Source organism: Neofelis nebulosa, chromosome 12 (assembly GCF_028018385.1).
Source record: "Neofelis nebulosa isolate mNeoNeb1 chromosome 12, mNeoNeb1.pri, whole genome shotgun sequence".
Taxonomy (NCBI): Eukaryota; Metazoa; Chordata; class Mammalia; order Carnivora; family Felidae; genus Neofelis; species Neofelis nebulosa.
Genome location: NC_080793.1, coordinates 36,754,816 through 36,772,874, shown reverse-complemented (window position 1 = coordinate 36,772,874; position 18,059 = coordinate 36,754,816). Strand labels below are relative to the sequence as shown.

General features: G+C 39.5%; 1 protein-coding gene across 4 annotated transcripts in view; it reads right to left on the bottom strand.

The window, feature by feature from the left end:
- RNF38 (ring finger protein 38) overlaps positions 1 to 18,059 on the bottom strand; it is a 131,796-nt gene that overhangs the window by 59,321 nt on the left and 54,416 nt on the right. For 3 of the 4 annotated variants that reach the window (XM_058694906.1, XM_058694904.1, XM_058694903.1), the window contains exon 2: positions 9,720 to 9,790. In XM_058694906.1, coding sequence (XP_058550889.1) covers positions 9,720 to 9,790 — 71 coding nt within the window. Of the gene's footprint in view, positions 1 to 4,245; positions 4,430 to 9,719; positions 9,791 to 18,059 lie in introns of those variants that run through there. The other variant, XM_058694905.1, reaches the window with a different exon arrangement.

Sequence of the window (18,059 nt, the reverse complement as noted above, 5' to 3'; positions counted from 1 at the left end):
CCCATGGCTATAGACTTCTAACACCCCGCATTCAGGAGATGTGGCCAGCTCACTGAAAATGCCAATGTCCTCGTGGTCACTTCCACTGATGATATGCATTTTAGACACTGACTAACCTGGGTGGTTTTGCACAGATGTTGTGATAGATGGCACTTTGCTACAAACCCTGCACCCTCCTGCCCAAATCACATTCAACAGGCCTTTCCCAAACTTTAAATAAAAAAGTGTGTAACCTGACCAGATTCACACAAAACAGACATGATCACCTTAAATAAAAACCTTTAAGGCAGGACAACTCTATACAAGTATCAAATTTAAGCTCCCACAGTAAATTTATTGATCTCCTCTCTCCTTACGTGTTACTGTTACAAAAGTGTCTTATAAATAAAAACAAATTAAATTTAGAGGGCAATGACCTTCCAAAGGCCAAAACAAGAATGCCACATAACAGGGCACCTTGGTGGTTCAGTTGGTTAAGCCTCTGACTCTTGATTTTGGTTCAAGTCATGATCCCAGGGTCATGGGATCAAAGCCTGCATTAAGATTCTCTCTCTCCCTCTACATCTCTGCCCTCCCCAAAATAAATTAAAAAACAAAACAAAACAGAATGCCACAAAACAATAATCTCAAAATATCTATCATTACAATGTGGTTTTTTTCCAAGTAGGCTTCACGTCCAGCACAGAGCCGAACTCACAACTCTGAGATCAAGCCCTGAGCTGAGAAAGAAAATGTAGGGAACTATCTGAATGGAAACAGATTTCCTAAAAATAAGAGCAATGAAACACATTTCAGAAAGGACTACACTGACAGATTTGCTCCCAAAATAATTTTAAATTTCTGAATGGCAAAAAATTCATTAAAAATTAAAAGCTGGGGGGGGGGGTTGGGGGGGGGGGGCTGGGTGGCACTGTTGGTTAAGCATCCGACTCTTGATTTCGGCTCAGGTCATGATCTCACGGTTTGTGAGTTTGAGCCTCACATGGGGCTCTGCACTGACATTGTGGAGCCTGCTTGAAATTCTCTCTCTCTGGCCCTCCCCCACATTCTCTTTAAACATTAAAAACAATTTTCTAAAAAATTAAAAGCTGGGAAACTTTTTTCAAGTATAACAGATGATTAATGTTCCTATGCAAAGGGACGGGAAAAGGGGAATATCCCAAAAGAGAAAATAATGCAAAAGACAAATCTTAAAAAAGCAGTGACTAAGTAACAAATGAACATATGAAATCTATACAACCTTGGTAGTAATCACAGAAATATTCATTGAAACAATTAGAAACCATTTCTCATCAATCATTCAGAAAGTAACTGGTATTATGAATGCTATTCAATGTGAAAAGGAAGTGAGACAGGCATTCTCATACGGAAGCATAAACTGATGCATATGAATGTGCAAAAAATATACAAAAAGAGACAAAGGCTGAAAAAAGTTCATATCCTTTGATTCAATTCTATTCTAATAATCTATGCTAAAGAAATACATCATTTGGAGGCACCTGGGTGGCTTGGTCGGTTAAGCATCCGACTTCGGCTCAGGTCATGATCTCACGGTCCGTGAGTTCGAGCCCCGCCTCGGGCTCTGGGCTGACAGCTCAGAGCCTGGAGCCGGTTTCGGATTCTGTGTCTCCCTCTCTCTCTGCCCCTCCCGTTAATGCTCTGTCTCTCTCTGTCTCAAAAATAAATAAACGTTAAAAAAAAATTTTTTTTTTTAATCTAAAAAAAGAAATACATCATTCAAAACTTATTACACAGCTACAATAATCAAAACACTGTAGTACTGGTATAAGGACAGATACATAGACCAACTGAACAGGATAGAGAGCCCAAGAATAAACCCTTACATATATGGTTCAAGTGACCCCAAAAGGGTCAAAGAGTTCCAAGACAATTCAATGGGAAAAGAACACTCTTCAACAACAGTGCTGGGAACTCGATATCCATATACAAAACAATGAAGAGAGACCCTTACCTTACCCTATATACAAAAATTAACTCAAATGAGTCAAAGATCTGAACTTAAGAACTAAAACTATAGAAATTTTAGGAAAAAACACAGGGGAAAACCTTCATGAGATTGGATTGCAGCAATTTCTTGGATATGACACCAAAAGGCAGATGAGAGAAATATTAATTGGAATTCCTTCAAAGTAAGAATTTCTGTGCAAAGGACACAACCAACAGAGTAAAAAGGCAGCCTCCAGAATGGGATAAAATATTTGCAAATCATCTGTCTGATAAGGGGTTAATACTGACACTACATAAAGAACTCCTACAACCAAACAAAAACCAAACCTGATTAAAAAATGGGCAAAGGTGGGGCCCCTGGGTGGCTCAGTTGGGTAAGCTTCCGACTTCAGCTCAGGTCATGATCCCATGGTTTGTGAGTTCAAGCCCCGCGTCAGGCTCTGTGCTGACAGCTCAGAGCCTGGAGCCTGTTTCAGATTCTGTGTCTCCCTCTCTCTCTGACCCTCCCCTGTTCATGCTCTGTCTCTCTCTGTCTCAAAAATAAATAAACGTTAAAAAAAATTTTTTAAAAAATGGGCAAAGGTCTTGAATAGACATTTCTCCAAAGTAGATAAACAAATGACCAACAAGCACATGAAAAGATGTTCAACATCACTAATGAGTAGGGCAATGAAAATCAAAACCACAATGAGATACTACCTCATATGCAACAGGATGGCTACCATTAAGAACAATAACAGAAAATAACAAGAGTTGGCAAGGATTTGGAGTGTAAAATGGTGCAGCCACTTTGGAAAACAGTATAGCAGTTCCTCAAAACTCTAAAAGTATAAAAGATCCGGCAATTTCACTTCTGGGTGTATACCCAAAAGAACCGAAAGCAGAGTCGCTAAGAGATATTTGTACACCCATGTTCCTAACAGCATTATTCACAATAGCCAAAACGTGGAAACAACCCAAGTGTCCCATCCATGGATGAATGAAAAGACAAAATGTGTTATATATACATACAACAGAATGTTATTCAGCCTTTAAAAAAATGGAAATTCCAACATTTATGCTACAACATGAACATACCTTAACAATGTTATATTAAGTGAAATAAGCCAGGCACAAAAAGACAAATATATTATGATTCCATTTATATGAGGTACATAGAACACTCAATCATAGAGACAGAAAGTAGAATGGAAGCTGCCAGGGGCTCTGGGGAGAGATGAGGAGTTACTGTTTAATGGATACAGTTTTGCAAGATAAAAGAGCCCTGGAGATTGGTTGTACAATAATGTAAAAAGTATATTCACACTCAACACTACCGTACTGTACACTTAAAAATGATTAAGAAGGGGGCACCTGGGTGGCTCAGCCAGCTAGGCGGCTGACTTTGGCTCAGGTCATGATCTCACAGCTCAAAGGCATGTGAATTCGAGCCCCACATCGGGCTCTCTGCTGACAGCTCAAAGCCTGGAGCCTGCTTCCAATTCTGTGTCTTCCTCTCTCTTTGCCCCTCTCCTGCTTGTGTTCTCTCTCCCTCTCTCTCAAATGTTAAAAAATATATATTTGTAATGATTAAGAAGGTAAATTATATGCCTAGGTGTATTTTACCACAGTTAGAAAAATATTTCATCACAGCAGCAAAAGAGATGTTTAAAAATATAAACCAGATCATAGCATTCCTTTCCATAAAACCTTGCAAAGTCTTCCCACAACAGAAAGAATGAAATCTAAACTTTCCCTGGCTTATTACCAAGTTCACGATCTGCCCTGTGCCTACCCCTTCAACCTCATCTCTTACCACTTCTATCCTCATCCACCTGGCTTGTACACATCAGTCTTTCTTCTATTTGTATGATCTTTCTAGCCTCAGGGCCTTTGCACTAACCCTTCCCTCTCCCTATGATGTTCTCCTCATGGCCCAGATTTTCACAATTTATTCCTTCCTCTCATTCAGATCTTAGCTTAAGCGTCACCATCTTAAAGGCCTTCCGTACCACCTAATCTAGAGTAGCCAACTGCCCAATTACTTGTAGAGTGCTTATGAGCATCTGATTATTTGTTGGTTTACATGTACAGTTAATTTTCTGCCCCTTTCACAAAAAATAAGCACCAGAAGAACAAGGACCTTCCTTGGTAGCCTTTTCACCACTCTACACTGGTGACTCAACAGTGCCTGGGACATAGTAGGCACTTAATAAATATTTGCTGTATGAATAAATGCATAATAGTTTTTAAAAATGACCTAAGGCTCCAAAATTAAAGACAGATTAAATAAATTACCATGTATCCTTATGGTAGAACATTATGCAGCCATTTTAACTGATGTTTCATGTATATACAGTGCAGAAAAGATGACCATACATAGTAAGTTCTCCCATCCTTCATTCTCTTCTTCTTACGTTGACATTACTCCCTAGTGGTGAGATTGAGGCTCCCTCCTCTTGAATTTGGGCAGGCCCGTGACTATGCTGGGAAGTGATGCTTTGTGACTTCTAAAGTTAGGTCATAAAAGGCCATACGCATCTTCCCCTCTTGGGGGGGAAATCAAGGTACAATGCTATGAGGAAACCCACACTACATTTTAGGCACTCAAGCCAAGGGGCTCAGTTGAAGTCGCAGCTGATAACCAGGATTAACCATTAGACATGTGAGTGAGGACTTCAAGATGACTCCAGCCTCAGCCACCATTTGACTATAACTGCATGAGAAAACTCCCAAGCAAGAACCACCTAGCTGAACACAGGAAACCTCAGAACCAAGAAAGATACAAGTGCTCTGCACCAAATGAATTTTAGGGTAATTAATTACATACACAGCCATAGATAACCAGAGCAATTTAGTTTTATTTTAACCATGCAGATAATGCAAAGTGATGGAGTTTTTTTTTATGACAGTCTGTTGCTGTGTACTTCCCCAATTTTCCATAATGAGCACATGTAACTATGTAACTGGGTGCATGGTGAGATTTTTTTTTTTTTGAGAGAGAGAGAGAGAGAGAGAGATAGATAGGTAGGTGAGGGCAGAGAGAGAGGGGAAGAAAATCCCAAGCAGGCTCCACACTGTCTGCACAGAGCCCAACGCAGGACTCAGTCTCATGAACCATGAGATCATGACCTGAGCATAAATCAAGAGTCAGATGTTTGGGGTGCCTGGGTGGCTCAGTCGGTTAAGCATCCAGCTTTGGTTCAGGTCATGATCTCATGGGCCATGAGTTCGAGCCCCAAACTGGGCTCTGTGCTGACAGCTCAGAGCCTGGAGCTGCTTCGGATTCTGTGTCTACCTCTCTCTCTGCCCTCCTCTGCTCATGCTCTCTCTCAAAAATAAACATTTTTTTAAAATTAAAAAAAAAAAAAAAAAAAAAAGAGTTCATTGCTTAACCGAATGAGCCACCCAGGAGCCTGAGATTTGATTTTTTTTTTTAAAGCATGGGAGCCAGAACAATTAAAGGGATATTTAACTGACTTTTTTTTTTAATTTTATTTTTTTAAATTTACATCCAAATTCGTTAGCATATAGTGCAACCATGATTTCAAGAGTAGATTCCTTAATACCCCTTACCCATTTAGCCCATACCCCCTCCCACAATCCCTCCAGTAACCCTCTGTTTGTTCTCCATATTTAAGAGTTTTAACTGACTTTTTTTTAACAGACCATAGAAGATTTAGGAATGGCTTATAAGCATATAAAAAAAATGCTCAGCATACTTAGGAAGTATGGGAGAAATGCAAATTAAAACAACTGAGATGTCCCACTACAGCTGCTATAATTTAAAAGACGACCGAAGTGTGGGACGTAAACATATGGATGTGAAGAAACTGGGTCCCTCATGCATTTGCTAGAATGTAAAATGGTGCAGCCACTTTGCAAAACAGTTTAGTAATTTCTCAAAATGTTAAAAATATATCATGTGACCAACTAAACAAAAACATACTTACATAAAAATGTTCCTAGCAGTGTTATTCATAATAACCAAAATATGGAAACATACCCATCAACTGGTGAATGGGTAAACAAAAAGCATTAGATGCACACCATGGAATATTATTCACCCATAAAAAGGAACGGAATTCATGCTTCAAAATAGACAAACCTTGAGATAATCATGCTAAGTGAGAGAAGCCACACACAAAAGCCACATATTCTATGATTCTGTCTATACAAAATGTACAGAACAGACAAATCCATACAGACAATGATTAGTGATTGTCAGGAGCTGGGGCAAGGGATAATGAAGAGTGACTGCTAATGGTTGTGGGTTTTTCAGTGAGGAATGTGAAGATTTTCCAAAATTAGATGGCGGAGATAGTCGTACAACTCTGGATATACTAATAACCACTATTTGCAATTATACAAATATAACTAGTTAATCTTGTTAATACTAAATTCCAATTATTACTTCTGGGTAGAAGGGTTAAAATTAGTGCTACATATCTTTTTAGAATCAAAGTGTAATTTTTTAAAAGCCTAAAAAAATTAAAATATCAAGGTTACAATAAAGTATACAGTCCTGAAAGAAAAAACAGTCACACATTTCCTACCTTCCCTGAAAGTAGTGGTCTGCATGGCATTACACAAACCAGATTGGTACCTTCTTCTGTGACAAATGGAAGTTTTGTCCAGAAAAGACTTCTGCCCTGAGTAGCCATTCACATACATGCCAGTTTAGAAAGAATTCTCCCATTTCCTTCTCTCAAGTGACCAGCATTCTGGGAACTGTTCCAGGCCACTCTAGGAAAGTGTACCATTGAGGCTACAAATTAATTCATCTCACCCCCTGGTTCCATCCCCAGTCACATACAGATGAGTTAAAATTGAGGCAACTTTTAAGAAAAATCATGTTTTGTTCCCAAATCTGAGAAATGGACCATGCCTGAAAGTTAAGTGAGGACAATAAGCGAGGCATCAACATGTGTTGGGACAATGTTTTCACAATCAGAATAGCTAAGCAATTATTTTGCATGACTTGTATAAGGGACAGAAGATCTGGTCTAGCTCCAGCACTGTAGGGTGACTCCTGAACAAGTCATTTCTCCCAGTGGGGTCACAGCTTCCAAGTTTGGTGTTTTGTTTTTTTTTTCAAATGTCTATTTTTGAGAGAGAGAGAGAGAGACAGAGACAGAGCATGAGCAGGGGAGGAGCAGAGAGAGGAGACACAGAATCCGAAGCAGGCTCCAGGCTCCGAGCTGTCAGCACAGAGCCCGACACAGGGCTGGAACCCACGAACCATGAGATCATGACCTGAGCCAAGGCACCCCTTCCAAGTTTATTTTAAAAAGAGGGTTGGAGGGGTGCCTGGGTGGCTCAGTCTGTTGAGCGTCCGACTTCGGCTCAGGTCATGATCTCATGGTTCGTGGGTTCGAGCCCCGTGTCGGGCTCTGTGCTGACAGCTTGCTCAGAGCCTAGAGCCTACTTCGGATTCTGTGTCTCCTCCTCTCTCTGCCCCTCCCCTGCTCACACTCTGTCTCTCTTAAAAATAAATAAATGTGAAAAAAAAAATAAAAAGAGAGTTGAATTATCTGAGTCCTATAATCCCTTCAATTCTCAAAGTGAGGGAATACTTTGAGTGTTGTGTACTTGTGTGAGTATGTATGTGTATGCAAACACATCCAAGTGCTTGCTATGTGCTATGTGTCAGGTAGCAGGCTCAATTTGTTTCTGCTTTTACAAAACCAATATCCATTTGTTAAAGAAGTCAGAAGCTGTTGCAAACATAAAGATCTTAATTTTTGGACATGCTATCCACAGCCTTCCTCCCTAGAATAATGCCTGATGATCCTATTCAAAACTACTATCCAACTCTTGGTGGTTCTCATCCCACTTATTCTGCTCTACATTTTCTTTAATTCACTGCACTTATTGTAACGTATTATTTATGTATGGTGTTTATTTTTATTGGCTGCCTCCCCCCAGCAAGACTGTACACTCATGAAAAAACAGCAATCTTTGTTTTGTATCCTGATATATTTCGTAAGTGCCTAGACACATAGCTGCCAGTCAATAAATCTGACTGAATCAATTGAATAAATTATAAATACACAGTCAAGAGGCTCTAATCCATTCTCTCCATTTCCCTCTGGGAAACGATCATAAGTATACAACACACAGCAGGCAGGACAAAGGGGAGAGCAGTTTCTCACAATTCTTTGATCTGTTGGTCAAATGACAAAATCCCTTAAAGTTCTCTTCCCTTCTCCCCGTGTATTTTAAGAAAAAAGTGCCATCTCCTAAAAGCACAAAATCGGTCATAGAAAGATGCAGAAATTAGGAGCAAAAATATTTCCAAGTAGATGGCAAGCATTTTGTGGAGGTAGAGAGAAATCTCATCTCCAGACTCTATCTGGAGACAGAACAGAGCACAGTTTGGCATCACCACTACGAATGAACAAATGGAGAAAAGCATATTATACTTAGCAGAGGGAAGAAAAACTTAACCCCAAAACATCTTCACAATTACAAAGCACAGTTGTAAGCAATATTACTGGCCTAAAGTGATTCTGCCTTTCCCTCTATCATCACTTTTTTTTTTTTCCCAAATGCTCATTTCTAAAATCTCTGGTATACTGAATTTTACAGAGCTAACTGTATATAGTCTAGCAGTATCTTTCAGTGGCTTGCTATTAAAAAGTTAGAAGTTAAATCCATGCCTCTGGATTACTATAATAATAAAAGAGACTCTGGAATGCTAAAAGCATACCACTCTCTCTGTAAACAGGCTGAAATCTGTCTCGGCAAAGCTCACAAAGACAGGGAGATCAACACACAGAACAAAGAAAACCATTTGGAAAATCCCAATGACCAACCAAACTTCTTGATCTAGCTCCAACAGGATGAGGGAGGAGGATCTTGATTAAAACAGCAGAGAAAAGGATCACTTGGATTGGTTTGCCTGGGAAAACTACCAAGGGAGTGATACATTGCTCCATGTAAGACACAGGAAATGGGAGGGAAGCCACTGGAAACTGATGATGGAAAAGACTAAATTTAAGTCCATCCAACATCAGCAGCCAGATGTTCCAAGCACCAAGCCCACATTAGTATCTACTTGCAAGGGCTGGGCCATCAACTGTGCTGATGAGTACTGGAAAGTCCCCAAGACCAGGCTGCTTGAGAGAAGAAGCAAAACATCAAAATGAAACAAAACCGCCAACAGTTTGGACCTGATTTAAAAACCAAACAAAAAATGAAACAAACAAAAAAACCCTCAGGCCCTAAGCAGGTTTCTTTTGCATGAATCAGACAGGTTCCATTCTTAATCCTCAACATTTTGATTGGGCTTTGGAAACAGAAAAAAAAAAAAAAAAAGTAAGTACGAGAAGAAATGGTAATGCAACACAATCAACTAAAAAAAAAAAAAACAAATCAAAGTGGCTAAGATAATTCAAACTAGAAACAGACACAAATTGCTGAGACAATTAGCAGCTTTGGGAGCACCTGTTCATATATTAAGATAATCCACCCAGTCTGTGCAAGAAACGAGGAAGCAAAGTGACAGGGACAAGGATGAGCATTTAAAAAAAAAAAAAAAAAAAAATGGAGGTTTTATTAAGAGACCAGCCCACTTCCTGAAAATTATCCTCAAGTGTTCTGGAGTGGTCTAATAATCTGACACATACAGCAGCAAGGCCTTCTGTATCTCAAAATCGTGCCTCCCCAGGCACACCCTCCTGGCCCCATGTCCACAGTTATGCAAGTAAATCCAACAATATAAGGGCAGCATGCATTTTCACCATGATAGACATCAACACAGACCTCACCTTGTCACTGTCATCATGACAAATGTGGTCGTGATGGATGGACTGGCACTGAAAAGAAGCACCAACACTACCTACAAGAGAAAGGGAGGAAAAGTTAAGATGCAGTAAGTCCTTACATTTAAGCTGTTTTTCCAATTAAAAGTGCTTTTCTATCATCCCATCTAATCCTAAACAATACTCAGAAGTAGGCAGGATAGAGATTGTATTATTCATGCAGCTTAAACAAAACACAGAGAGGCTGTCTTGCACAAAGTAGCAGTCAGTGAAGTGGTGTATCTGAAACTAGAATCTTGTTCAAACCCCTTATTCACCACTTTCTACTATACTGAGCAGTTAGCTTTCAAAGCATGGCCACCCAAGTAAGCACAACAGCCTTCAATAAGGCAAACCTATTTAAAAATATAGACATACCCTCTTCAGACTATATATACTTCCTTTGAGAAAAAAGCTGACGCTATAAACTCTTAGCATATAGACAATACCATCTAATACACAATTATGGGGCACCTGGCTGGCACTCAGCTGGTGGAGCACGCAACTCTTGATCTTGGGGCTGTAGGTTTGAGCTCCATGTTGGGTATAGAGAGATTACTTAAAAATAAAATGTTTAGGGGCACCTGGTTGGCTCAGTCAGTTAAGCATCCAACTCTTGATTTCAGGATTGTGAATTTGAGCCTCAAGCTGGGTGTAGAGATTACTTAATAAAACCTAAGGGGCACCTGGGTGACTCAGTTGGTTAAGCATCTGTCTCTTGATTTCAACTCAGGTCATGATCTCATGGTTCATGAGTTTGAGCCCTGCATCAGGCTCTGTGCTGACAGTGCAAGCCTGCTTGGGATTCTCTCTCTCCTCTTTCTGCCCTGCCCCATTTGCACATGCCCCTCTCTCGCAATAAATAAACTTTAAAAAAATAAAATCTTAAAAAATGTTTAAGGGGCAACTGGGTGGCTCAGGTGGCTGAGCATCTAACTCTTGGTTTTGGCTCGGGTCGTGATCTCATGGTTTGTGGGATTGAGCTCTTGAGTTGAGTTCTGTGCTAGCAGTGCAGAGCCTGCTTGGGATTCTCTCTCTCCCAATCTCTCTGTGCCTCCCCCCACTTTGTGTGTGAGCGCACTCATGCACGCTCTCTTTCTCTCAAAATAAAAAACACTTGGGGCGCCTGGGTGGCTCAGTCGGTTAAGCGTCCGACTCCGGCTCAGGTCATGATCTCGCGGTCTGTGAGTTCGAGCCCCGCGTCAGGCTCTGTGCTGATGGCTCAGAGCCTGGAGCCTGTTTCAGATTCTGTGTCTCCCTCTCTCTCTGACCCTCCCCCATTCATGCTCTGTCTCTCTCTGTCTCAAAAATAAATAAACGTTAAAAAAAAAAATTTTTTTAAACACTTATTTTTATTTTTAAAATAAAAATTTTAAATGTTAAAATTTTAAGTTTAAAATTTACAAAATTAAAGCATTTATATTTATTTTTTTAATGTTGAATACACAATCATATAAGATTATAAATCAGTTGTTACTTTGAAAGTATACTTTTTTACTACACCTCTTTGTTAATTTGAAGAACTATCTCCTAATGACTGCTCTATAATAGTGACATTTTTAACCAATAGGAAAACAAATGATTATTCAATAAATCATTCAACAACTGATGAGCCATTTGAAAAAGTTTGGTTCCTACATCACACCATACAGAAAATGGTGGCTCAAAGATCTATATAAATGTAAAAACAATGAAATCAGTTTTAAAGGAAATGTAGACTTAAAAAATAATCTTGGGATAAGAGAAACTTTCTGAAAGATAGCTAAAACAAAAGGCATAAACAAAAAGTCAGCAGGCATGACTGCCTACCAAAGATGAGCAAAACCCCTTCTTCTTATGTATGAGAATTTGACCTTGGGTTAATCCCTCTTAAACTGATTAAAACAACATGCTACCTGTATGTCGCTTGGCAACACTGCTTATGATATAAAGTTGCCAAACTAGTAAATTGCATCTGCATCTAGAAGTACAACGAACACTCAGTAGCAAGCCATGTTTTTGAGCTTCTCTGAGTCTAGTGACACGTAATTAGGCATGTCCCTTGCAGAGGATCCTTTAAACTATGCCTATGGATTTCTCTGTGGCACCCAAAGTGGTTATCATCTCTGAACCTGAGTTGTGAAAAGAACACTTTGGAAAGTATGAAGTGTTACATGAACTTCCACAAGGACTCCCATTATCTTTTTTTTTCAAAGATTTTATTATTTTTTTTAATGTTTATTTATTTTTGAGAGAGACACAGACAGCGCGAGTGGGGAGGGGCAGAGAGAGGAAGACATAGAATCCGAAGCAGGCTCCAGGTTCTGAGCTGTCAGCACAGAGCCCGATGAGGGGCTCAATCCCCACAAGATCATGACCTTAGCTGAAGTCAGACGCTCAATCGACTGAGCTAACAGGCGCCCCTAAGATTTTAAGTAATCTCTACACCCAATGTGGGGTTTGAACTCACGATTAAGAGTCACATGCTCTACCAATTGAGCCAGTCAGGTGCCCCAGGACTCCCACTATCTTATAGACAAGTTATAGTTATCATCCTATATCCTTCTGAATAAAGTGTTGCCAAGTGAGACCTATGGTCTTTTTATCATTCTGAATACATAAATGCTTAGTTGAACCTAAGACATCTGCCACCACTGCAGACATTACATTGTATTTTGTAAAATTCACCACACCATCAATTCAGATGTCCAATTATTCCACATGCAACTGAGAAAGAATGCTGCCTACTTTGACACATTTTCTTAATATTAAACTTTTTAATTTCATACATATTGAAATAAGTCTTTTAGACTTGTTTAAAGGTAGATTTTTATCCTATGTTACTCTTATGCATTGATAAAGAGAAAATACTGTCAGAATGGCTAAGAGAAAAAACTCAAGAAATAACAAGTGTTGGTGAGGATGTGGGAAAAAAAGGAACCCTCACGCACTGCTGGTAGGAATGCAAATTGGTGCAGCCACTGTAGAAGAGAGTGTGGGGGCTTCTCAAAAAAACTAAAAATAGAATTACCATATGACCTAGTAATTCCACTAATGGGTATTTACCCAGAGAAAACACTAATTCAAAAACATATATGTACCCCTATGTTTATTGCAGTGTTATTTATAGTAGCTAAGATATGGCAGAAACCCAAGTGTCTATCAACAGACAAATGGATAAAGATGTGGGGTGTGTGTGTGTTCAAATATTCCTGAGCCATAAAAAAGAATGCAATTTTGCCATTTTGCAATGACACGGATGAGCCTTGAGCATATAATGCGATGTGAAATCAGTCAGAGACAAATACCATATGATTTCACTCGTGTAGAATTTAAGAAACAAAACAAAACAATGAAAAAGAGACCAGGGGCGCCTGGGTGGCGCAGTCGGTTGGGCGGCCGACTTCGGCCAGGTCACGATCTTGCCTCTGTGAGTTCGAGCCCCGCGTCGGGCTCTGTGCTGACAGCTAGGAGCCTGGAGCCTGTTTCCAATTCTGTGTCTCCCTCTCTCTCTGCCCCTCCCCCGTTCATGCTCTGTGTCTCTCTGTCCCAAAAATAAATAAAAAACGTTGAAAAAAAAAAAAAAATTAAAAAAAAAAGAAAAAGAGACCAACAAAAACCCTAGAGTCCTAAATACAGAGAACAGGTGGTTGCCAGAGGGGAGGTGGGTGGGGGTGAAACACATAAAGGGGACTAAGAGTACACTTACTGTGATGAGCACTGAGAAATGTATAGAATTGTTGAAATATACTGTACATCTGAAACTAACACTGTATGTCAATTATACTTGGAAGGAAGGAAGGAAGGAAGGAAGGAAGGAAGGAAGGAAGGAAAGAAAGAAAGAAAGAAAGAAAGAAAGAAAGAAAGAAAGAAAGAAAGAAAGAAAGAAAAGAAAGAAAAAATAATTACATTGGCAATAGCAGAGAAAATTTTTTAAAAACTACAAAGAATAAAAAAAACTTACCAGAAGGGTGCCTGGGTGGCTCAAGTAGTTAAGTGCCTGACTCTTGACTTTGGCCCAGATCATGATCTCATGTTTCAGTTAATGAACCCAAGCGGGCTCCACCCTCACAGCACTGAGCATGGGGGCTGGGGGCGGGGGTATTCTCTCTCCGCCTCTCCCCCACTGGTGCTCTCACATATTCATGTGCACTATCTCTGTCTCTCAAAATAAATAAACTTTAAAAAAACAAATTAATCTCACTCAAACACAGGACTAAAAACACTAAATAAAACTGCAGCATACACAGTATGTATAGTACAGTGACAACACATGTAATATAATATGTCATCATAATCTACTCATGTTTACCTAAGAGAAGCCTGATTCCTTACATGAATTCAAAAAAAAGAAAATTTATCAAGAAAGTATTAAGATAAAATTTGTCAAGAAACAATGTCAAAAAGTTTGCTCTGAGATGCCTGGCTGACCAAATTGGTAAAGCATGCAACTCTTGATCTCAGGTTCATGAGTTTGAGCCTCACGTTGGGCATAGAGCTTACTTTAAAAGATAAATAAAATATGGGGTGCCTAGGTGGCTCAGCTGGTAAGTATCTGACTCTCAGTTTCAGCTCAGGTCATGATCTCATGGTTTCGTGGGTTCGAGCCCTGTGTTGGGCTCTGTGCTGACAGTGCAGAGCCTGCTTGGGATTCTCTCTCTCCCTTGCTCTCTACCCCTCCCCCACTCAGCTGTCTCTCTCTCTCTCTCTCTCTCTCTCTCTCGCTCTCTCTCTCTCAAAATAAATAAATAAAACTTAAAAAATTAAAAATATATATAAATATTAAAAATTAAAAAATAAAAGTTTGATCACATCAAAAGATGCTGAAAAGCATTTGATATTATATCTATTTTTCAGAAATACACTTATGAATATACTTAACAAGTTTTTGACACTGGATGATAATTTGGGGGAGGATGCGGGGGAGAGACACAGTTGCCAAAAAGTACACTTATGGATAGAGTAATATAAACCACAACGTGCCCTCTGGTATTATTATCAGTTAACATCATTTAACATATTCCAAATCCATGATTTGGAAGAAAGAATTATACAATAATGTCCCAAATATTAAAATCTCCTGAGAAAGTAGAATGACAAATTAAATCATGACATCAGCTATTGTGTCAAAAATATGGTAGATGTGTTTTAAAGAGGAGTTAGTAAAATTATACTTCCAGCCACTATTAACCTAGTAATATTAAATATAACCATGTAATATTAAAGTTAGACTAGTGAAAGAAAACCCTAAGAATTGACAGTTATAAGTATACATTAGATACTTTCAAAGAGGTACCAAGACAGACATTATTTTACTCTTCCACAAAACCCTTGTATTTAACATATTATGTCAGGGGCACCTGGGTGGCCAGTTGGTTAAACGTTGACTTCAGCTCAGGTCATGATCTCATGGTTCATGCTCATGGTTCATGAGTTCGAGCCTGCGTCAGGCTCTGTGCTGACAGCTCAGAGCCTGGAGCCTGCTTTGGATTCTGTGTCCCCCTCTCTCTCTGCCCCTCCCCCACTCATCCTCTCTCTCTGTCTCTCTCTCAAAAATAAACATTAAAAAAATTTTAACATATCATGTCATCTGTGTTTCTATTGAACACAGTTTAAGAAAGATGCAATTGTGCTGGAAACAGTTCACATCATATCATTTAATGACTGTGGGAGAGACCACCACTTGGGACCATCACCAAAAACTTGGGACTCCATGAAAGCTGGAGAGATAAAGACTGAGATACATTATTTAGCAACTTAAAAATCTCTTCTGAAAGAAAGTATTAAAAACAAATGAACAGGGGCGTCTGGGTAGCTCAGTCAGTTAAGCGTCCAACACTTGACTGGCTCAGGTCATGATCTCATGGTTCATGAGTTCAAGCCCCCCATCTGCACTATGAGTGCAGAGCCTGCAGGGGATTCTTTCTCTCCTTCTCTCTCTCTCTCTCTCTCTGCCCCTCCTCCCACTCTCTCGACAGCTCTCTCAAAATGAAACACTTTAAAAACAAAGAAACAAAAGAAAAGTCCCACAAATGAACAGACATCCACAAATAAAACAGAAACAAAAAACAAAAAACAAAAACCACCTAGACACTGACTTTACACCTTTTCACAAAAATTACTCAAAATGGATCATGGACCTAAATGTAAAACATAAAACTACAAAACTTACAAAAGATAACAAAGGAGAAAATCTAAGAGACCTTGGGTTTGACAATGAGTTTTTAGATACAACACCAAAAGCTTAATCCGTGAAAGAAAAATTTGCTAAGATAGACTTCTTTTAAATTAAAAATTTCTGCTCTGTGAAAGACATTTTGAGAATAAAAAACCAAAGCCACAAACGGCTGAAAATATTTGCAAAACGCGTATCTGATAAAGGACTGGTATCCAAAAATATTCTAAGAACTCAAAACTCAACAGTAAGAAAACATACAACCCAATGTTAAAATGGGCTGGGTTTCTCTGTGACCTTTTGCCCTGAGTATCAGAGCTCACTCTTTTGCCATTAAGGGAAGGGCCTTTGGACAGAAAACAATTGCAGAAGCACCCTAGAGGTGAAAGAATACACAAAACCACCAGCTTCCCTCTCTATCCCTGTCCCATAAGACAAAGGATGTTGACAGACTAAAGCTGAATCCTGAAGAATAAAATACATGTCTTAAGGTAGCTTTGGATAAGCTAATCAGAAAAGAAGTACACAGCAGCAACATTAGAAACAAGAGGGCCAATTTTTGAAATGTGAAAGAATCTAGTAGAGAACAAGCTAAATAAATGCACATTAGATGGTGTTCACCATGAGTGTTCTTTCTTCAAATACATTTTATGAAGTTATCATTCCTGCTCAACGTGCCCTGGGGGCGCCTGGGTGGCTCCCTTGGTTAAGGGTCTGCCTTCAGCTCAGGTCATGATCTCAGCTCATGGTTAGAGCCCTACATGGGGCTCTGTGCTGACAACTCAGGGCTGAGCCTGCTTCAGATTCTGGGTCTCTTTACTCTCTCTCTGCACCTCCCCTACTTGCCCTCTGTCTCTCTCTCTCTTAAAAATAAATAAACATTAAAAAAAATTAAAATAAGTAAGAAAGAGCATGCCCTGGCACTCACAGGCAGAGAAGGGGCCAGGGGGCCAAAGTGACAGTATGCTTCCATGCAGACAAGGCTGGTCCTCCCACCTGGTGGCCCATTCCATGGTTTGCTCACACCAGCATTACACTTCTCACTTGGCGTTCTTAACTTGGGACCCAAGACTTCCATGGAAACAAAATTTTATCTTTAGTATCATTAACTTGAAAATAAAATGTAAAAATTCATTCTCTTGTGAATATAGCAACAAACGACATTAGTATGGACAGCATGTGACACTGTCACTATTAAAAACCATAAATATTTTCATACAATAGTTGTTACAGGTATACTGAAATGTCATTTACACTTATCACTAGTTTGAATTTATGATAGCTATTAGGCACATTGCTAAAATATATTATTTAATGCATTTATAAGATGTAAATGTATTTCTATTACAAATTAGTTTTTACTCTTTTTATAACTACATCCCAGTCTAATTGATTTCCTTTGTAACCTCATGTATTTTACTTTATGCAATTAAAAATGTTCTCCTGGAAAGAGGCCTACTGAACTTCACCTGATTACCAAGAATCCAGGAGACACACCAAAAATGGTTACAAATCCTACATTAGCTAGCAAAGGATGCTGGGCCCGGAGGAACAAATCACATCAGAAGCCTTGTAAGGGAAGAGACCTGCATCATCCTGGGAAAACTGAGAAAAATGTGCAAAACTGAGGAAAGAGAACAGAAATGAGGATTAAAGTGAGAGTGTGGAGCCCAAAGTTTAGAACTAAGGGAGGTAAAGAGGCCAAGGGTCAAACAGTGGTGGGAAGTGAAGTTTCAGAGCAACTGCCAAGAGTATCAGCTAGGATTCTAGTCAACAGGAGCAAGGTGGTGATGTAAAGCAGAGACACTATTTGCCATGTTCCCAGAGACCACTACGCTGCAAAATCCAACCGTCAATTCTGCGTCATCATCTTTCGTGATCTATTTGCAGCATCTGACCCACTTGATGCCACTCTCCTTCTTGAAACCCTTTTCTTCACTTGGCCTCAGGGAAACTTCCCACATTACTGACTGCAACTTCTCAGTCCCATTTGGTAGAGTCTCTTCATCTCCCCAATTTCTAAAGGCTGAAATGTTCCAAAGATCAATCCTCCGACTTCTCTTTTCTGTCTATATTTACTCCTTTAGTGATCCTGACTAGTCCCATGGCTGATAACTCCAAAATCGGTATCTCCAAACCCTGACGTCCTCACC